The sequence below is a fragment of the Balearica regulorum genome, chromosome Z (assembly GCF_011004875.1).
Source record: "Balearica regulorum gibbericeps isolate bBalReg1 chromosome Z, bBalReg1.pri, whole genome shotgun sequence".
Taxonomy (NCBI): Eukaryota; Metazoa; Chordata; class Aves; order Gruiformes; family Gruidae; genus Balearica; species Balearica regulorum.
The window spans coordinates 50586473-50609813 of NC_046220.1; the positions used below are offsets into that span (position 1 = coordinate 50586473).

General features: G+C 36.0%; 1 protein-coding gene across 6 annotated transcripts in view; it reads right to left on the reverse strand.

The window, feature by feature from the left end:
• CNTLN (centlein) overlaps positions 1-23341 on the reverse strand; it is a 207257-nt gene that overhangs the window by 40548 nt on the left and 143368 nt on the right. For all 6 annotated transcript variants that reach the window (XM_075740036.1, XM_075740038.1, XM_075740035.1 and 3 more), the window contains 4 exons: positions 22264-22784; positions 18413-18587; positions 15387-15480; positions 14503-14726 (listed from right to left, as the gene is read on the reverse strand). In XM_075740036.1, the coding sequence (XP_075596151.1) occupies positions 14503-14726; positions 15387-15480; positions 18413-18587; positions 22264-22784 (1014 nt within the window). The remainder of the gene's footprint in view (positions 1-14502; positions 14727-15386; positions 15481-18412; positions 18588-22263; positions 22785-23341) is intronic.

Below are 23341 nucleotides of genomic sequence, written 5' to 3' on the forward strand. Positions count from 1 at the left end.
GGATTCTTGTAAATGAACCCCCACAGTCTTATCTTTAATTTGTAATTTATGTTATCATTGGAACCTTTGCTAAAATTACAGGCATAAATGAACAGTTTAGGGTAAAGTATTCCTTACATTACATACTAAATAGCTGAAGAGACCATCACAAGAAAAAAACATGTTTTTCAGCCTAATGTATAAAATGAAATATACTTTCCTTTATCATAATTATCATCAATATTATGACTCATTTAGGCAATTAATTATTTCCACATACATGAACAGTTTGAGGACAACATTGTAGTTGTGCAATTCAATGTCCCAGCTTGAACCTGACCTTCAGCTGCTCTCTCTTAGTACCTCCCTCATTCTTGCTTCACTGAGATAAGAGTATAGACAGTCACACATTTCTCTTTGTGTATATAATACCCTAAAGACCACGGGGCCACCTTTGAATCAATGAATGAACAGAAAACTCTGCACAGGCAGACCATTTCAGCCACCAAAGAGTAAATCCTTTTCCAGTGCCTGTGAATCTTGTGAGACTATGCTATGGCTCGTCATACAGCATCCATTACTGAGAAAGAAACTGAAGCTCTTACCACATTAGGCACCAAAGGTAGCCTGCAGTGATGCAAAATAAACCTGAACAGGACACAAGCTATGGGAACAGTCCATGATTACCTCATTAATTGCCAATGAAACTCTTGGAGAGCAAATCAGATGGTGCAAAACATTAGTAAGGAAGTACAAACATGCTTCCACCTCCTCTAGCAGTAACTGAGTCTGTAAGATCTAGGCACTTCAGGCAAACAAACATGGCTTCAAAACCACAAAAACTCCTCCCTTAGGGTTACAAGGAGAGTATTAGCCTTTGACTTTGTAGGGATTCCAAAGAATCCTGTGAGTCAGTACTCATAGTTTGCAACTGGGTTCTAAGGCAGAGAAAAATGAGGACAATCCCAAGGAGGGAAAGCTGTAGACAAACAGTTTTAAAAACGAATCTCAGGTGTTAGTTCCTAGATACCTTTTTTTTTTTTTTTTTGTCTCAAAAGTAGTCTTAGTTGTAGCACTTTTCTACTGTTGTTGAAAATGTCTTAGTTCTTGACTCCTATTCCTTTATACCTAGAAAGACCAAAAACAAGAAATCAAATGCAGTCTGAAGGCTCATGCATCTTCCTTCGTAAAGGGATGAGAATGACTGCACTCTTCTGGCTTGTACTCCTGGCTATGGATGTGTCTTTTGAAGTTTCTTCCTGTAGTGAAAGGGAGTAGCCAGGACTACAGAGCACCAGCATTAACTTTGAATGTACAAGCTTAAACAAGGGATTGTGGGAATGAGAAAGTTGGAGTAAGATGCAAGCTCTAACAAAAATGTCAACTCCCTTTGTGCAATAAACTAGACAGAGAAATCTCAGTGTGTGATGGGTAAGAAAATAGCGTGAAACACAGGAAACTGGTGCTTTGCAGAAGATCTAACAGTGCTGAACTGGTGAAGGAGAAGATTCCCCTTCTGAAATCTGGAGTTCACAAGAACTCTAGGACCAAATATGTTTCTTTCTGACATTGTTCTTCAAAGGACAAGAGGTGGGAGCTGTTGTTATGGTTCTGCTTTCTGATCATTGATACACCTTACTAGAATCCAAGAAGTAATAAGCTGCATGGAGGAAAAGAAGAACTTGGTGTCCAAGGAGTAAAAGTTTGCAAAGAGCTAGCTCCACTGTTCAAACTCTTCAGTATTAAAATATTTTTCCTGTGCTAGTTACAAAAAAAAAAAAAAAAAAAAAAGTGCTTCCATTTGAGAATGAGGACAAAAAAATAATTGCAACAAAAGCAAGATTGGTAATAATGTCAAAAATACATTCAGTTTAGCACATATGCAAAAGAGTCTAAGTAGATTATTCCTGAAAATTTTGGTTTAACTACAAAGGTTCTCCTGGCAGTCTTCTGCAGTTCTTCAGTGCCTTCAGAGAGAAAATTTGCTTTATATCTAAAACACCTTTCTTGAGAAAAGAAATCTATTTTTCTTAAAGGAGATGGAAGGACAAACTGACCACTAGCCCTTTTTTTAATAATCTTTTATGCATTGGAAAGTTGCTATTACACTCCTTCAGTCTCTACCATTGATCTGTTATTTCATAGATTTCATTAATTATACTCCTTTAATCGTTTGTCATAGTTAACATGTTCAAAACTTCTTAGAATTCTTCGTCCTTTCTTCCAGTATGTGTATTTTATGTGTGGTGCCCCAAACAAGATACACCACTTCACAGAGTGCCTTGACACTGCTAAGTAGCAAGATAAATGTTCTCTGCGAAATTCTCTGCAAAAAGTAATGCCTGACAAGCTGGCAATGGTTCTACAATGAAGAGCAGCAGATTTGGCAAGTAGGTGGCCTTCATGGTATGAAACACCATCCTCATGTTCCTGAGAAACAGACACTGGTATTTGTCCAAACTGTGGACCTTTGCAAAATAAGCACACATATCCACAAGCCAACCTCTCTCCTCCAACCATCTGCAATTTTGCCTTTTTCCACAACTCATGAGTTTGCATCTCATGTATGTCAAAATCTTGATTTGGTCTTGTGGCATTCAAACTACAGAAATTATCTTATAGAATTAACAGAAAATCCTTGTTATAGTTGCGGACAAAATCCCAAAATAGCCAAACTCAAATCTTCAACTTCAATAAAATCTGTTTCTTCTTCTCTTAACTAGTAACTGATTTTTAAGTCAAATGATCTAGAGACTTTTAAAAAGATTTTAATGTTTAAAATTGAAAAATGTTAGCAAATATAACAATAATTAATTTTTTCCCTCATGGCTAACTTTCAAATTGTTACTGCCATTACTGTTTTAGAAACAGAAAATTAAAATTAATAATTGCAACTTTTTGTGTCTTTTTTAGACTTTAAAACAATTTTTTTTAATCAGAAGGTGCAACATCCATTTGCAGATAACAGGGAGTCTATTGCTGAAATACTACTTATAAAAAGTGTCTGAAAAAGTCACATTTGACCCTTTACAAATAGAAAAATAGTATATGGAAGCTTGCTTTTTTATCATTTACCTTAGTTTTAGCAATTTTTTACATGACATGCTTTTGATAATAACAAAAACATGCAGCCTTTTTCAATCATAATTTTAAAAAACCCCAATAAAACAGGTAAATATCAGTATTTTGGCAGTTCTATGTGTAGAAACAGTCACACATCCTTTCTGACCACTATTGCTTACTGAGATCTTAATGACAAGCGTGTATTGCCACACATCTCTAAAGGCAAAGTGAAGCAAGAGAAGTTAAATTCTTTAGAGAGTATAAGCAGAGTTTCCCAGTTGGAGCTGTACAGGAAATGTCATTTTGTTACAAACAGAACAGAAATTATAGACTTGCAATGTTTAGATCACTTTCACTGACTTAAAATATTGTTTTCCCAAGTGACCAAAAAACTGAGTAAAACAACAGTATGACTATATTGTACAGGGTATTCCTAGTGATAATCACACTTTCTTCAACACCTAATATAAAACACAGACACTGTTTTAACAAATACCACTTGGCTGACCTAGAAGATAGGACGAAGGAATAAGAGAGTCACGTCCAATTCCTCATGGATTCTCAGCTTAGATCCTGGTTTTTGCACAGTTTACCTTATGAACATGATCCGAGTGACATTTCACAAATTCCTGGATAAATGTTGCTACACTCTGCCAGCAGAGAGACAGGCTGTGTCATGCACAGATCAATAATAGCACTGTGTTTCATCAGCCTCAAAATCAAAAGTGCTTCATCTGGTAAAAGCCATGGCCCTTGAGGATCTGACATATATAAACTGAACACCCTACACAGGATGTCTACTACAAAAGCTGCCAGTGTAAAGGCAAGTCTAGAGATACACTGTGAGTATATGTAAAAAAGAAAATATATATTTGTATATATAAAGAAGTTTTTAACTCCTTTTTATGGAAAGTAAGAACAAATATCACAAAGCAGCAGCTGAATAATGGAAATGAGACTAAAACTTTGCAATTCTTGACAGAAACATAAAAATATAGTCAGGACAATCCAATATTCATAATCCTTTGAGTAATTTACTATAAAACACAAGTACCTTTTGAACTGTACACACTAGTATGTATGACAGTGGGCTCCAATAAAATCCACTCTAAGCTGTATGTAATGCTTTAGCAAAATTATGTTCATTAAAAACATAGAACATCAGAAAACTGTTCTCTTCTTCAAAGAAACTACTCAAAGTAAAGGTCTTGAGACTGTAATTCATTGTAAACTACCTGTAGTTTCAGGCCTCAATATAGGCTTTTCTAAGGAAACAACAGAAATTTATGTCTCCTATCTTAACTTTATTTTTTAGTGACAAAGCTTGTAAAATTTATATCTTCAAGTAAGTGCAGCACCTGTAGATTTTTAATTGAAATTACTATCTATCAGAATACCCTTCCCTCATTTGTTTCTCATAGTAAATTTAGTTTTCTTTTTTTCTGCCAGTTCCTATTGCAAACAATATTGTGAAAAATAAGTATTTTTATTCTTTGGAAGTCAAGCCTTTAACAAAATATCTCAACTTTATCAAGATTTTGACTCAAAAAACATTAATCTGCCTCTATGCTTCCAATTAAAATAAACACCTTTCTCCTTTAAATACTTTACTACTACCTCACTAAAAAACTGTTTCTTTATGCTCAACCTTGCAGATAGACAAAAGAATATGAAAGAAATATTAAAAAATGGTTATTGATATTTTTCTGATTTTTCCTTACCAAGCCATGCACTACCTAAATTCAAGATTCTTCTCTCACCTCTGCAATCAGAAACTCTAAAGGGCTGTACCAGACCACTGTAATCCTAAATTCTGTGTATGTTACACCACAAAAGCTATTTTTCCTTCTCTTTGCATTTCTTCTGCTAAAGACTAATTCTCTTTTAATGTTCCTATGGCACATTGTGGAACATTCATTTCCTTTAGGTTACTCCCTTTGGTTTGTTATCCATTTTCCCAGTGCCATGACTGTATTTGTATGTCTTGAGCGGTGATGGCTTCTTCCTCTGCCTCAGAATTTCTCCTCTTTATAACCTGATGTTTGAACATCATTATAACTCTCCTCCTTGGCTTCAGTTAGGTCCTTATAAGACATTGGTTTGACTTTTCTTAAATTTATCATCCATGTTTGCATCTCTTCTCCACAGCACTATTAAATGCATATTGTCTTTCATCATAAAAATACTGTTGCCCAGCTGTGCTCTATGAAGTACATGCATTTCTTCCATCAGTTCTTCAGATAAATGAACAGTGTTACTGAAGTTGAGAACATATCTTCCTGTTTGTACTTTTAATTAATTTACCTCACGTCATTAAATATATCCTCTCTCTTCCCATCTCTTCTTTTCATGCTTTCTACAAAAGAGATTTTTTTAATTCCTTTCAGAAAGACTGCCCACTGCTAACAACAAGCAGTTGATTTCCCTCTAATTCTTCCTCTTTAAATGAATTGTCCAATATCCCTGCAGTTCTATGATTCCAATTGGCAACAGCCAATTACAGTCACATAAAAATTACAGACCTCATATCTCATACGATTTTATCTTGTTTCAGTTCTGCGTCCTTGAATATTTTTTCAATCTTTCTTTGCTAAACTGAAGACTCTACAAGCAAATTTCTTTTTCTTAGATATTTAAATTTGAATTAACTTTTAATCTCCTCTCTGAAAACCTCAAATTGTTCTCTGGAATGGTATATTTTCAAATCATTCTCATAAGTCTTCTTGAAATGGTTTTTAATTCCATCAATCTCTTTCTTGAATTCTGGGTATTAGAGCTACACAGAGTATTCTATGAGCAGTCAAATCATGCCAAGTGAAAGAAAACATTTTCTCTCTGCTCCTATTGCACAGCCTCTAGTTTATACATTCAAGGACTGCGCTAGTGTTTTTCACAATGGCAATTGGAGTTCATGCTCAGCTCATTACCTACTAGGACTCTCATTTTTCTTCAGAGTCCCTGGTTCCCAGGAGACAGACATTCAGCCTTGCTCAACGTGAACTTGAGCAATGTATTGGTTTTCATTATGATGTAAAGATTTCCTCATTAAAAACACTGTGAGGTCATAATGATCTATACTTTTCAATCAGCCTCTGGTAGATGATTGAAAGCTTAAAATAGCTGTCAATGACTGAAGATATCCTCTTGCACTGGCAAGGATTTTTTACATTGCCACTAATTTTTAAAAAATGTTTGAAAGATTTTACCTCCAAAACAAACAGCAAAAAGACTGTCATATATTTCATAGTATATCCAAATAGAATAGATGTGTAAGGTGTAAACCATTATCTTGGGGAAAAAAATAATGTTATCATTCATGTGAGGGATCAACTGAAAAATTAATTTCATGGTACGTGGGATTCTGAGCCAGTGAAAATGATTAAGTGGTACTTATATGCACCAATTTAACCTTAAGGCATGAATTGAGACATTGAGTCTACACTGTGTTCCATGTGGCAATGCTTAGGTCCAATTCAAATACTAAGTAAAACCAATGATGATGAAGATGATAATTTTTGGAATTTAATCTCCTATGTACATTTTAACACAAGCAATCACTATTGCAGAGGGGCACACAACACAAATGAGTGGATGTGCTTATAAGACTTCGAGATACTTTAAGGTCATAGAGTCATTTGTGTAAACCCATGACCCTGCTCCTTCAACTTCTTAGGAAATCCAGCTCTTTAAATAAGGGAAAAAACAGTCTTTTACCAATTCATCTACTACATGCATTGCTAACCATACTGAGCACTCTGCTCCACCAATCTTATGTTCCCTAACCTCACCATGAGGGAAATTTATCTAAAAGATTAGGACAGGAGCAAAGGAAAGGGAAGTACATTAAAAGGATGCATTAGGACAGTGCAGGAGAATCAACTCACTTAATGTTCACAATACAAAGGAATGCAAAAGTATTTTTCCAGTTTCTCATGACTCATGAAAACTTTTCATTAGAACATAATCAGGAAAATCTTTAGCTAGGCCAGGAAAGAGAGAAAAGAGAGACTGTTAGGTAAAAATCCATCATGAAACAGACAATTGCAAACAAGGGGAGAGAATTCAAACTTCCAAGGTAGGATATATGGCTGACATATATGAAACCCAAGACATCTGTTTCTTGCATTTTAGTAGCACCTATATAGAATGGTACACAGACGTTTTATTGCATAGTCTATCAGAATATTAAATTACACAATATTAAAAAAATTATGCAGCTACATCCTCTATTGTAATTCCTCCACTGTTAGTTCAAAACACAAAAGAACTTCTCACTATAGAGAGGTCTATGTTCAAGACTAGAGCCAATAAAACTTATTTTTACCACCAGACGTAGAAGGTCTTGAAATTTCATTGAATTCAGTGGAAATAAGTACATGGTTGAAGTGGTTAGTAAATCACTTTCACAGTTAACACTGGTAGTTACTAATAATAATTCATGGGCCACTCCAGTGAACAAGCCTGAGTATTGATCCAATTGCAACCCAAACTGGTTTTCTATGTCAATCTATGAGAAAATCAGACTGCCAGAACTGAGATGTAATCTCTTGTCCACATATGAATAATTATTCCCAAATCAATGGATTTTTGGGGGTGAGATTTGATGGTGAATAAATAAAATCTGACAAAACCATATATTACCCACAGAACTTTACATAGCAGAGAAGGTTCAAGAACCCAGTCTAGCTCTATGCTTAGCTTTAACTGAATGAGCAGATCACACTGAATTCCACAAAGACATTTCTTTGAGCAACAGGACAAAGGGCAATGGGCACAAACTGGAACATGGGAAGTTCCATCTGAACATGAGGAAAAATTTCTTCTCTTTGAGGGTGACAGAGCACTGGAACAGGATGCCCAGAGAGGTGGTGGAGTCTCCTTCAAAACTCGTCTGGATGTGATCCTGTGCAACCTGCTCTAGGTGATCCTGCTCTAGAGGGGGGTTTGACTAGATGATCTCCAGAGGTCCTTTCCAACCCCTATCATTTTAAAAAAATAAAAATCCTACTACAACAGTATTAGTTGTATTTTTCCAAGTTTTAAATAGTATCTTATTCAGGAATTTTTTTGGGGAAAAACTGAAAACTGAGTTCTTTTTTTTTGTCTAATAATAAGATAAGATTCAATGCACAACGAAAGTTTCATCAAATCACAGGGATGGTGAAGAAAAATAAGCTATATATCACATGAAATCCATAAAAAAAAAGTTACAGGGCGATATCATCCAGTGCTTACTGTAATATACATACAAGTATATTCTATTACTGTATTATACTATCAGATATAAATGTATTAAATATGCTTATAGATATGTGTACTATCTCTATTTGTAACACTATAAGAAAATGTGAATCCTTGTGATACAGGTTCTTTCTTTTAATATAGAAGTATACTTTCTAGGATTTCTACATGATACAGCAATATAAATCATATTGATTATAAGTATATTCTATGAATTTCATGTAGTCTCCACAATCTTTTCTTTATATTTTCCTAGAATTTACCTATCTCTAAGTTATTTCATTTTGACAGCAATATAATACAACTCTCATAGTTCTAGTTCATGCCAACTGTTCTCTTTAATTTATGAATGAGAATGCATTTCCTACATGCAATGTACTTCAACTATTGTTCATCAATAATTCAACAGGTCTATTGTAATTTTTCTTCAGAGATCAATATAAATGTAAAAGGTATTTTGCTTTATTTTTGTTTTTTAATGAAAGCACAGTTTCACAATAAATATATTTTACAGTGTAGTACTGTTAACGGAACTGACTTCAGGATGCTGTACGTTTTCAATGCAGCAAACTATAAAAATAAATAAAATAATAATAAAAAAAAATTGGAGTAGATGCATTTTAAAAGGGCAGTTACTTTCATGTTTACCATGTGGCAACTCCTCATTTTATTTCCAAGTCAACATCTCTGACAGAGTAGAAAATAGAAATTTGAGAACTGTTTTATATCAGCAGCAACACTGAATCAGTAGTTTACCAGAGGAAAAAATATATAGATATTTCCCCATTTAGTACCCAAAAACTTTGAACAAACATATTCAACTAGCTGGTCATGCTTCATTCCAGGCAGAATTTTGGACTTGGACTTGAAAGGGGTGAATTCTAGTCTCATAGAGTCACAGAGCATTGTCTGTCTCTGTTTCCAGCTTTGGTAAGTGTGACATCATAGCCTGATTTTCAATTTCTTATGCTCAGCAAACCTCTAATAAAACTGCAATATATCAGAATATATTATTCTCAATATTGTCAATTCAAAGCCTTCAAAAACTACAGGTAGGGCCCAGAAATTTGACTTCCATAAAATTTAGGTTTGAAATACATTACAGACAATTTTTTCCTACCTACAGATAATGTGGATGTTCAGGTCTGGAACATTGTGCTGAGTCCAGGAAGAATAGCTTTCTCTCAAGAATACACAGATGGGGGTGTGTTTTCAGTTTTGAATTATCTACTGTGCCCACAAAGAGGTCTCTTCAAGGCATGCATACACAATGATAACAGCTGTGTGATCTCAGAAGAAAAAAACCATAGAATTTACACCCAATCAATTTTTGAGAAGACTTCAGTCTCATACTGGCACATAGTTTAGTTCAATTATTAGATAAACCTCTGCTGTCTTAGATTGTATTTGCAAACTCTGAAAAGGTCAGGCAGTACATCCTGCTTTATCATACTTTTATCCCTTCTGGTTTACCTTTTCCTTTCTGCTCCATATTAAGTAGAATAGAAAATTTGCTGGTTTGATTTTTAAATATTTTTGAGAAGCTGTTTTCACTTCTTTTTGAATATTGTGCCCAAAGATTATAGTTCCTGGAAACTAACCCATTCAAAGCAGGAAAGGATAATCTGTACGCTTCTAAAGAAGTTGAGGGGGGGAGAAATTCTCCTGATGTTTTTGGGAACAGACTTTTCCTAAACAGCTTCACAGAATTCTTTGTTTCATTACACTCTGTGCCAAAGGTTGATAGTTGCAGAAATTATTTTGCACTGAGTTTAGCAAAAGTGTTTAATAGGGTATATTTAGATTTTTTATTTTTTATTTTTGAGATGGATAAAAGTAAAATGTTCAAGACTTAAGTGTGCCCTGTAAGAATGGAAAGGGATATTGTTGAAGAGACCAAATTGAATTCTTATTAGATTATTTTTTATCTATGAAAATATGAGCAGCAGCTGGTTTTGCTTTTTAACTGCTTCTATACATGAAAGTCAGAATGCCTGCATATACTACTGATGCAGTAGTAATCTCTTGAACAGTTTATCTGTAAAAATGACAATTTATGTTTAAAGTCTTCCAAATTTTAATTCTTCTAAAAAGTTTTATAAAATTTTATCATTCAGATATTCTGTAGGTATGATTAGTATTATCTGATATACATAATGAATAATATCTTTTCATGCCATCAGAGGAAAAAAAAAAACCACTTAATTTAGAAAAGGCGACACCGAATGCAGAAGCTTTCTTATGAATGTAATTTAAAAAAGCACAAATGCTCTAAAATATTTCCATGAAAGAGGAGTCAAAAGGAGAAAACCATTACACATGTAGAAGTGTTTTGGGAGAAAAGAATTGGATGTGACTCTAAGAATTTCTAACTGGACAATGTTTATGTAGAAAGCCCCCAAAACCTGTCAAAACAGTTACGCATTTGCGGTAATGAGCAAAAGCGAGGCAGTTCCAAAAGTAGTTTTAGCTTACTGCAGGGTAAATGCTACATTGGCTGGTTTACTCATATTTGGGTACCATAAGAAGAGTGAAGCAGTAGTGCTGAATTTGCAGACGTAACTCTGGATTCTGAGCTGTTCTCTGATAGATTGGGCAGTAGAAAACAGTCAGGAGAATACGTAGAAAAAGCCACAAACAAACTTTAAAGAATAAAAAACTTTCTCTGGCCCTTTACTCTTCTGCTTTTCATGCTCATACCTTTCTATGACTGAGATAATCCACTAGATAAACGAACTCATGGCAAGCAAACTGTATTTTAAAAGCACACTATGAGCTCAGGGGAAAAAAGTTCCCTTAAAATTCAAAGAAAATTAAAAATTGAATGGCTAAAAGTTTGGAGAGATTTTTAGAATGCTAGCAGAAAAAAAATCTTAGGCTGAGTTACAGTTAAATTGTTCAGAGGCTTATAAAAAAAAAAAAAAAAAAAAAAAAAAGCTTCTTTTCTTCCCAGTTCAGCAAAAATGTAGTTAGATATCTGCAGGAATGCATCTGAAAAACTTACTTAAACCTTCACATTATCCTCTCCAAAGGATCTGTCAGCATTTGACTGGTTGCCTTGTTCCAATTCTTTGAGATTCAGGTTTCCTGCTGCAGTAGACTTACATAGGCACTTTGCAAATGCCTATGGCATTCCATTAAGAAACACAGCTTTCCCCGTGACATTACCTGAGAAACACTGGCGAACTGATGCAAAAGATCCTATAGTAATTTTTAGCAGTGGACTTGTGAGTGACCTTAACATAAGATAAGCACTAACCTCCTTAAGATTTTAATTTTTTATTCAATAGACTTTGTCTGAACTTCTGCAATACGAATTACACCTACTGCATAAAACTATTATAATTACTCTGCTGTATGCAATAAATACACTTTTCTTATAAGCAGTCACTTAGTGATGGAAATGAGTAGGGGGGAGAATAAATTTTCCTGGATTTTCCCAACAATTCCTTTCAGACATTTTTCTAAGAAACTAAGGAAATGTTAAATCCCTTCACTTCTACATTAAGCATCAGCTCCAGCTGTGATTTCTATACACTGATAACAAAATGTAACTACTGTACTTCTGTACAGACGGTCTTGACTCAATGTTGATGTGAATCCTTGGAGAATGCAAGCTTTGATTCTCACATGTGCAGTCACTTTACAGTCATTTTTGAAGAAATATGCAAATAATTGCTTTTGCAGAAACAAAACAAAGCAAGAAATCTATGTTACCACAAAGAGTTTGCAAGGCCAAACAAAAAAAAAGAACTTGAATCCAGCATTCTGAACTCCTACAAGCAGACAAATACATACATAGTTACATATATACACACATGTCTTTGTGGATCTTCAAGAAAAATACACAAAACCATACAAGTACATACATTCTGAAAATCAACAGATGCCAGACAGTCCTTAGGTTGTGTAAAATCTGTCTCAAAATGAACATCTGGAACATTTAAATCTTAAATCCAGAATCGATCTTCTAGCACTAGATTCCTTGGGGATTATAAGGAAGGACTGACTGCACAAACATCTGCCCTTGTCTGCTAAGGAATTTATTTTCTTAGCAAAATTCAGGCAACATAGCATCTCGTTCAAGCCATAAAGTTAATGTTTACAGTTGCTAGAATGCTATACTTATGTTAGCCTAGCATCACAAGTTCACTGTTAATATAACATTACTCAAACTTTGTGATTACATATGGAAGCCTATTTTTTTATATTAGTCATTTTGACACTGCTAAAGTGTTTAAGAGTCTTCCTAAATCCAGAGATGGTCTCAATCTTTTAGTTTTTCATGGTTTGTTTGCTTGTTTTTTATCATCTACCTATGCAAGAAAATCCTAAAATCTAAAGTAGCAGAAGCATTGAGAAGAAACAATGACAAGTGTTCCTGCTAGTGACAAAAATATTTTTAAAAATGTCATTTCCCTTGCAATATCTTAAAACTTCACTTCTAGATAGTATTTCTTATTAAAAACCCACAAAAGCCCTTCACAAATGTGTGCTTTACAACCGTTTGATCTATCTGAATCATGGTTCTCTCTCTGAAACATGCATGTTCCCTGCAGTGACTGTGTAGGTTCTTTACCTCCTTAATTTTCACTTGGCAAGTAGCCCAAGCCTCTGCTTTTAAATTTCCCACTTGGTAGCACTAGTATGGCACCTGAAGAGTAATTAGTTGTAAGAAAGGGAATTTGAATTGGTTGCTGAGAAGGAAAAAAATGTGCATGCCTAATAAAGATTTTTTCTTGAGTACCTGAAACACCATTTATTTATTTTTGCTTAGAATGCACCACCCTTTAAATAGACCAGTGACAACTTTTTATTTTTTTTAACTTTCTAGAAAAACCGAGTGAAAGAAAACTGGTGTGGTTTTAAGACCTTACTGTTTCACTTTTAGGCAGTCTTTTACAGTACAGCAGCACTTGTCTTGACACAAATTTTGCCTTTTTTTTTTTTTTTAAACAGTTTTCCAATAATGGCCTTTTTTATTTTATTGCTCACACTGCTCTCTTACAGACACCTAAGGTGTAGTCTTCTAGGAAGGCAAATCATGAAGATGTCTGAGCAAGCAGAACATTTTAGCTAAATTACACATATAACACTCTGCGAAGTTTATACTGTCCATGAAACTTTACATTATGATACTGTTTGTGAGATGGGAAGATCTCCATTGGTTCCAATGACCTTGGAAACTCTTTTTAAACAATTCATTACATATATATAGTTATGCAAAATGAATAACAGAAATGAGGTTTTCCCTCCTCTAGAAATTAGCAGTTCCCCAGCCCTAAGAAAGTGAAAAGTGCTGCTCCTGATGCTGCTTCTGCCTTCTGTGCAAAGACAGAAACGCAGAGAAGTTTGAGGGGGAGGGGATTTGATTTCTTTTTTAATGTCTGCCTCCTTCCAGCAAGTCCATCTGTTGTAGCACAATAATTCTGGAAGCAGGATATGTGTGTGACCAACAGGAGACAATTATTGCAAAAGTGTTTGTTGATTCAGCTCTATAAAGGGCAGGCCAATCACTACAGTATGAATAGAAAAGAATTCCAGCTGAGGAGCTGCATATAGATTAACACAAAATACATATATATATAAATGAGAATGGGGAAAACCAGAAAGGAGTAATAGTATGGGAAAGGTTTAAGTAGGAATGAAGACTGAAATAGAGAAGAAAGCTGGCATCTTTGGGGCTGTTAACCAAATAGTTTACTAGTCTCTATTTGTATAAATCTCATTCTCTAGCTTTCCACCTTGACAGAGAGATGAGATTAAATAGATATGGAACTGGTCTGAATCCCCTTTGGAAGAAAACTCCAGTTGCCTTGAGCACTCCACTGCTGGGGCGTATGGATACAGTTGTTTTCTCCAGAAGTGCCTGTTCTTCACAGAGGAATGCGTGCTAGTTCATGTGGACTGACCAGACTCTCAGGAAAGTTCTCAGACCACAGGCTAAAAGTGAAACTTCCTTCACTCATTTGAATGCAGGTAAAATGTCAGCGTGAAGACCACTTCATTTTCAGCAGGGTTGATACAATATTAAATCAGGCCTCAATATCATTTGTACATAACTGATTCAGAATCTCATATAAAGCATGCTAATATATAACATTTCATAATTTTGATCATAACGAACTAAGTGACAATAATCAATGTTATCAAAGTTTCACAGAATTACAACAGAATTAAGCTGAACATAGTAAGATGCCATAATGAAAAGTACTTTACCTCTATGGTCAGTTTACTATTTTGAAGTCTCTGATCAGCCAAACGTAGCTGAGTTGTTAGTTTTTCATTGGTTTCTTTAAATCCCTTCACAGAAGACACTGCTGTCTTTTTTTCATTCTGTAAAGCAGCTATCTGCTGCTGCAATGCCTTAATTCTTTCCTGCAGTAGAGTAACAGAGTAGCCCGGTTTCTGGACAATGAGATTTCTCCTTTTTGTTCTGTTGACTAAACATAAAATGGCATGTTAGTAAACGGACAGATCATCATAAATAAGATGATTTCTGATTTTTCTTTGGCCCTGTTCTAGCCTCTAAAATATTTCTCAGTAAATAAACTGGTAAATTAATTCAGTTAATCTATAAGTGCTCTATGTTGTTCTTTTTCTGAAATGCCAATACTGTAAACTCAACAAGGACTCAAGAAGTTAAATGTGGCTCAAATTTCTGATCAGTATTACCGGAAATAAAGACTTTAGTGTCTTGTTAACAGCTTTTTTTAAGGTCTAAGCCAAATTACAGTTAATTTTGATTCACTGGATGTGTTGGCTACAAGGAGTAAACAAGAAGAAAAGGTAGTGAAAAACCTTATTTTGGTCAGTAGATTCAATGGGTGGGACTCAGTAAAAAGAGAATATATTTTAACTGTGCGAAAAGACAATCACTTTTAAAAGTGACTGTGCTGTTTGCCAGTCACTTTTTATAAGTCAATTTCACTTTAAAATAATGAGCTAAATCTTTGCAAATATACTCATGCAACTTTAAACAAGCAAATTCTGCAACAGCACATAAGTAGGTTTGTGTAATACAAAAGATGTTTTGGAATATCAGGCAGGAATGCTTTGTCAATCTTACTTATGAAGTTGCCAAAAATAAGCAATATTCCTACCTTTACTTAGAATTGATGGATAAGATGTTATGAGATAGCAGATCTTCCTCCCCTTGGAATGTAACTTTTCCAGGTCTTTATTCTGTGAATGGCCCTAAATAAAAACCAGAAGCACAAAGTTTGCAACTCTTCATTCTATCACATCAACCACAATACTCCAAAGTTCTCCAGTGTGAACCAAACCAACAAAAATTACTTCAAGTAATACATAAAATTCTTATGAGTTTTAGTTTGAAAATCAGTCTTACAATATCAGCCAACAAAGAGTACAAATTTCTGTCTTTCCCATCAAATGTAGAAGAAATAACGAACTGTTATAGGTAAATCATAACCCTTTCCAAAGAACCCCAGAGAAAAATGAAGTGTCTGTTAATGCCTACATTATTTTTTTAGATAAGATATGAATTTACTCATAGGGAAAAAAGATGGTGTGTATTACTTGAAAGCCTACAATATCCCATTTTCCAAGATATTTAAGTGAAAATAAAAAGGAATAGCGGTCTTATTAGTTCAGAAAGAAGATGATCAGATTAGACACTGAGCTGTAACTGGAAAATGCCTGAATATATATGAACATGCAAATACAATCCCTGTGTTTGTACAGGGTTTAACAAAAGTCAGCTGCGTGCCTTTTAAGTATCTGATTTGCAAAATCAGCTATTTTCAGAACCTATCAAATGTTCAAGAAGAATGATGCTTGCCATATGTAAAATGAAAATGACCACAGCATGGCTTACTCCATAATCAAAGTACTATTTCCCTGGCTCTTAAATGTTCAGTGTATTTTGAAACGCTTTTTGTTCTGGAATTCTGTAATATTTATCCAGTTTTTAAAGTCTTCAGTTTGCAATTTCTGTGTGATATCATGCAAAATATTTCTGGAAATGTTGGTAACTAAAATAGCTGCATCAAATTTAAAAGAGTAAACAGCAACGGATTATCTATTAACTACACTGAACAAATTACTGACATTGTAGGACAGCTTAGCTGTGAATTCTAGATTTGTACAATCAACACACAATTTAGAAGGGCAGGAAAATAGGATATGCTAGAAAAAAAGAAAAGAAAATTAATTGCCAACTTTTCAGATTAAAACTAAAGCAAGGGAAAACAAAAGAGGTCAAGCTCTTGTATGTCTGCCTCCTTCAAGTAGTCTCTTAATTAATTTATTCCACGTCTCAAAGACAACAATGGAAACCAGTACTAAGTCCCTATCAGTATGACCAAAGGATCCTACAAACACTGAAGACATGTAATTGGATGACTGATGCTAGTCTGAAATGGTGATTATACGTTACAGAGAACTGAGCTCTCAGCAGATGATGAGCAAATGATCCATGCTTGCAGTGAAAAGATGGAGATCTCCACTCTAGGCCACAGCTCTGATAAATGCGTAAATTGTAAGAGACTGCCAATAATTCTGCTGATACTGCATAGGTTATTATATATTTATACCACATGGGGCAAAACTGAGTTCTCATCTCCAACCCCAGGCATAGCTCTGGACTTAGGAGATCTCTTTAGCTTCTGTTTGTATGAGAATACCATGACCCAGCTAGACTGTCCTTAAATCCTCAGGAGGCATTTGAGATTTCTGTAAAAATTGGTGTTCCCAATTGCAAGTACTAAGCCTTTTTGCAATGCTATCTTCTGTACTGGCAAACCATGTTTTCAGGTGCTTTTCCTGCAAAAGGGGACTTCTGCTGAAGCATATTTACCTGCTTAGGGCTCTTGGGATGCTTCCTGTATATGGTCCAAGTCCGTCAGTCTGTTACATACATGTATAAGAATATACCTGTGTTTGTCTTTTCCAGTGGGAACAGACAGTAAATGCAATATAGGCAAACAGGAGAGGTACTGGCTGTGTCTACACTACCAAGCAAGAGTGACCAGAACCTCTTGGATTTCTTGGCTTGTATATCCTTGCTTAGGAGCAGCAGGACGTAACAGGAGCAGCACACTCTGTCAGATTTTCACATACATCATGTGCACATGCTCATACTGTGTATTCCATACCAACAGATGGTTGCAGAAGAATTTCCCTTTTGTTCAGATTTTCTGCCAGAAAAACAGACCTTTTGATGGAAATACACAATCAAGAATATATAACAATACCAGAGAGTTTGTATTTGCTTTAAAATTTTGGATTTTAAGAAAATGTGTTTTCAAACTCTTTATTGTATCACCATACATAACAGAATTTCAAACTAGATTTCTAACAGCAGCAAGTTGTTCAGTATTTCAGTATTCAGTGTTTCTTGACCTAAGGAACAACGATATCTGCTTTTTTTAAAAAAAAATCCATGAAGTGATTTATTTGGGCAAACACAGGAGGGAAAAAGTACTAGACACTGTTCAAAAGTCCAAAAATGAGTCATCTGTTACAGATTGTATGACGCCTCTAAAGACCTGGGAAATGACCAGCTGGCCCTCTTCTGTGAGAAAACAGCATATAGATGTTAGGAATGAGACAAGGGTTTCACATCCCAGACAATGAATGTAAATGGGCTAAGAAGCTAAAAGCACACTTTTCTCTAGATAGAATCTCCTGGACAGAGACAGAGCCAAAAGCACCTTCCTAAGACAGAGATGCACACCAAATGAACTGAGACGTGGTCATGCTTGATTTGTCAGCGCACCATTTTGCTAGAGGGGAGGAGGGGATATTGCTCCTTCCTTGTTATGGGATAGGTCACCCTGCTGTGTATGGCTTTTCTGATTGAGACAGAGTTTAATGGGGTGTCTGCAGCATTCTTTGTCTGGATTGTGAGACAGCAGGACTAGCTTACAGCAGCTTTACATTTTTTAATCAGCTTTTGCACTCCTGACACCCTCTCCAAATACTTTTGCAGACTAATTGTTCAGAAAATATTCTAATGATAATGAAACTACTCACTGAATATCTGGAAGCAACTTTTCAGTTTACTAGAAGAGTCAAATTAATTAAGAGAGGAATAGCAGTGATAATACGAACTATTAAACTTCAACACTTTACACAGGAAAACAAAACAAGTATTATTATGTACCTTTTTATTATAGTGCTGTTTTTTGCCTTCTAAATGAACAACGTTGCAGGGCTTTTGACTATCTTGTATTTGCTTTTTTCCCTGTTGTTTACTTCTGTCTGGCAGTGGATCAATGTTTTGCACTGTCTTCATAATCACTGTTTCCAAACTTTCTGAAGTTGGTATTTCAGAGTCACTGAAACAGCACATTCAGGAAAACAAAACAAAATAAAGCTGAACGTTAAAAGGCTGAGTTAAAAGCTCAAGCCAATGCTTGAGCACATAGAAAATAACACATGCAAGAAAGAAGAGAAACTGATGTAAAATCCAAACAGTACGAAGTTGACTTATTCAACAGATGTTTAAAAATATCATAAAGAAGAAACCTCTGAAATTGTCTTATCAGGTTCTACTCTGTCAAATGGAATCTCACTCTACAATAAACAGAGGTCTGAGACTTTGACTGCTTCTTAAAGGACAGCTTTTGTTACAGCCTACAAAAGTGACATACATGAAAAACTACTTGATAGTACTTTGCGTCTATGAATGGCTCACAAAGATATACTATGTTTCTACTTTCCTTCATTTTCACATTTGATAACAAAACAAACAAATGCACAAGACTTCACTCAATAACATTTTGTTCCAATTGAACTTTATTTGTAGTGTTGACTGAGATAAACTCAGAAATCACACTTCAGTGAAATCTCTGCCTAGCACCCCTTTGGAGTGGTTTTAAATTCTCTAAACTTGGCAGTCCTTCTACTGAAATTGCCTGCCATGCAAAGAAACTGGACCCGAAACTTTCATTCTACTTCAAATATTTCCTTAAACTTGCACTCAGTGTGCTCTTAATTTCCAGTTTGATTTCTGGTATTCAGTGAAGTCTATCTTAAAACAGGAGGTCTTGGATATATCATTTTCTATGCAGTCAGTGGCTATTCATCACCAATTGTGCAGATTTGTGAAGGTAAATTTGATTTCTTACTTTTTAAACCAAGATATTTTAAAAGGCACAACTGAGTTCAAATTAAGTTGCACTTTGTTTTGGGTTTGCATGGCAAAGTTTTGGTAGCAGGGGGGCTTCTGTGAGAAGCTGCTAGAAGCTTCCCCCATGTCTGATAGAGCCAATGCCAGACGGCTCCAAGATAAACCCGCCGCTGGCCAAGGCCGAGCCAATCAGTGACAGTGGTAGTGCCTCTGGGATAACAGAGTTAAGAAGGGGGGGAAAAAAAGGAGCAACAGCTTTTGCAGCCAGAGAGAGGAGTGAGAAGATGTGAGAAACTCTGCAGACACCCAGGTCAGTGCAGAAGGAGGGGGAGGAGGTGCTCCAGGTGCCGGAGCAGAGATTCCCTTGCAGCCCGTGGAGAAGACCATGGTGAGGCAGGCTGTCCCCCTGCAGCCCATGGAGGTCCATGGTTAGCAGATATCCACCTGCTATGGAGGCATGGAGGACCCCATGCTGGAGCAGGTAGAGGCACCCGAAAGAGGCTGTGACCCCGTGCGAAGCCCACGCTGGAGCAAGCTCCTGGCAGGACCTGTGGCCCCATGGAGAGAGGAGCCCACACTGGAGCAGGTTTGCTGGCAGGACTTGTGACCCCGTGGGGGATCCACACTGGAGCAGTCTGTTCCTGAAGGTCTGCACCCCATGGAAGGGACCCACATTGGAGCAGTTTGTGAAGAACTGCAGCCTGTGGGAAGGACGCACGTTGGAGAAGTTGGTGGAGGACTGTCTCCTGTGGGAGGGACCCCACGCTGGAGCAGGGGAAGAGTGTGAGGAGTCCTCCCCTGAGGATGAAGAAGCGGCAGAGACAACATGTGATGAACTGACCACAACCCCCATTCCCCATCCCCCTGTGCCACTGGTGGGGAGGACGGAGAGAAATTGGGAGTGAAGTTGAGCCGGGAAGAAGGGAGGAGGGGGGAGGTGTTTTAAGATTTCTTTTTATTTTTTCATTACCCTACTCTGATTTGATTGGCAATAAATTTAACTAATTTTCCCCAAGTCAAGTCTGTTTTGCCCATGACGGTAATTGGTGAGTGATCTTTCCCTGTCCTCATCTCAACCCATGAACCTTTTGTTATATTTTCTCTCAACTGTCCAACTGAGGAGGGCAGTGAAAGAGCGGCTTTGGGGGGCACTGGGCCTCCAGCCAGGGTCAGCGCACAACACACCATTATAAAAATCAATGGTTTAGAGATGGAGGCTACTTAACCAGAGAAAAGATCTCAAATTGAAGAGAAGAGTTGATACAGAAACATGTTTATACTTTGCAAAATCTGTATAGTATGTCTTATTGACTGATATGAACAGAAATCAATGTAATAGTTTGAAGGTGCTGCAGTAGCACAGAGATATTTCTAACTATGCACACATTTCCCTCACCTGAATGCTTTCAGGAATGGTCTATTTAGAAAATAGAAGGCTTGAATCTAGAAACTCAAACACAGCTATTAGTGATAAAGGAGAGCATTTATTGATAAGTAGAAGAGGGAATTAAACGAAGATATTTCCCTAACTTGTTGAGAATGACACCTTGAAACATCACCTTCAAAAATGTTCACTGTTCTGCCACATGAATTCCCTCACCTGATACTTGTACAATTATTGAAAATAGTATTTATGGATAGCCACGACAACTGAAGCCATACAATTACTTTCCACTTCACTTCAAATTCAAATTGCAATGACAATTTGTTTGCTCAATTTTGTTCTTAAAAAGCAAAACGCAGTAAATTAAATAAAAAGCTCACTAATTGCAACAGAAAACCACGTGTGTTTTGTGTAAAATCAGATCTGCAATATTTAATTGAACAGAAAAACAAACAAGCTTTATATTAATGATAGCAACTGACAAATTACATGGTTCTTAATTTGTTTTCCCTCTCAAAATACTGTGTACAAGAGCCCCCTATTTTGCAAGGGGAAAAGCAGCAGAAGGGCTTAATTTGCCACTGTTGATTTGCTCCACATGACGTATAAAACCAACGTGAAGCCTGTGAAGATGATTCCATTTTCTTTACTCTTTTGTCACCTTCTCTACACTTTGGATAAACACAGGTTTGAGAAATTTCTTTGCATGTCTCTTAGGACAAAATATTGAAAGACAAGGTGCAATACCCATTTACCTAGTGGCTTACTGCTGCCTCCTCAAGTATGTGTGGACAAATAGAAGCAGAAGCAAATATTCTGAACATTTATGAAGCTTGCCAGTGCAGTTTTCTGAGGGCCTTGTGACTCATGACTGGGATGCTATGCAGTAACAATTACCTTTAAAGAACTGATTTTTAACCATCATTCAATTAAAGTTAGTACAATGACTGTGCATAAAACATACATGAAATAATTAGTGTGGATGGTTCTTAATTTAAAGGATGTTAAACAGCTTGTAGACATCTGCTAGCAAGCTGAAATGGGTCATTCAAAATTTATCTAACTAAATTAAGGGGAAAAAATGTTTCTCCTCCCGGGTCGGCATGTCACAAGATAACTAAACCGACTTAGTAGGCTTGCCTGGGAATCCTTAGCTGTCAGTGGTGAATATGCAAAGGGCCAGCAAATTAAATCAACCTGCCAAACTGTCAATTTCAAGCCTCATGACTGCATGAAAATAGCATCACTGGAAGAAATCAAGCATTGCCTTCTTTTGGGTTTCCTGGCACCTATTCAAATACTCATGCAGTTGTGGCTAATTTTGCATGCAAATTTCAGTCAATAAGCTCAGAACAAGACCTCCCAAGATATTTCAAAGGATCTGACAGTATTTTTTTTGAATACCAAATCAACAGTAGTTGAAATTCAATCTCCATTTGCTAGTGCTTTACATATGCACAGTGTCCCCTCTACAGGGCTAAGTTAATGAGAGCCGTACCTGCTTTCACTCACATCCTCCCAGCCGTCCTTACTGAAGTTCTCAAATATATTACTCATAACCTTGATGGACTGTTTGAGAAAAGCTCCATGATGTCCCAAAGAGCTCTTTTTCTTGGCTGTTTTTAATTTAACCTTGGTGCCTGTTATCTTGCAATTACATTGCCCAGAGGTTGCCACTGCTTTGGCTTCATCCAGTGAACACTTCAGCTTCTGCACTTGACTCAGCAAATCTTCATTTTCATTTCCCAACCTGTTAGCTTCTGCCACTTGCCTCTTCAAAGAGGCAGCTTCTTTTTCCTGCTCATCAATCACTAACTGAAGTTCTGCTTTGTCTTTTTTTATTTCACAAATCCTCTTAAGTAGCATTTCCAGCTCTCTTTCTCTTGTGTCTGCATTTTCCTTTTGCACTTTTAAAGATGCTTTCAAATCATTTTTCTCCTTCAATAAGTCTTTATTTACTTCTTTCTGTTTCTTTAATTCCCCTTCAATAGCTTTGAATCTTCTTTCTAGTTGCTGTACCTAACAAAAGCAATTTTAGCGTTCATAATATTTCAGCCTATCCAGTAGAAAAAAGCCTATATTTTCAAATGTATTTATTATATGGCAATAATATTACATTAAGCACAAGGACAAAAGCAATCTATGGTCCTTAATTTAAAAATAATTCTAACGTAGTACAGATGAAAACATTTTAGCTGCAATAATACAGCTGTTGAACAAAGGGCAGATGGTAAAAGAAGTTAAAATTCCAGGCAAAGTGACACAGAAGTTTAAGTATGCTAATGAACCTTCCTGATGCATCTTGAGCTCATTACTGATTTGGTTATACATACTAATTGAATTTAAAAAAAAAATTTCAGAAGGAAAACTAATTTGAAATATAGACAAATTTGCACTAGCTATCTAAATCAACAAGTTCTTTCAAGTGTTGTAAATACACAAATTAAATATTACTTTGATCTTTCTAAAACCCCAAACAAATCATAGCAAAAGATATCATAAGCTCAGTACCTAAAGAATATGAAGGGTGAAACGTATTTTCTATTCCCAGAAATGGAATATCCATCCTATTCCAA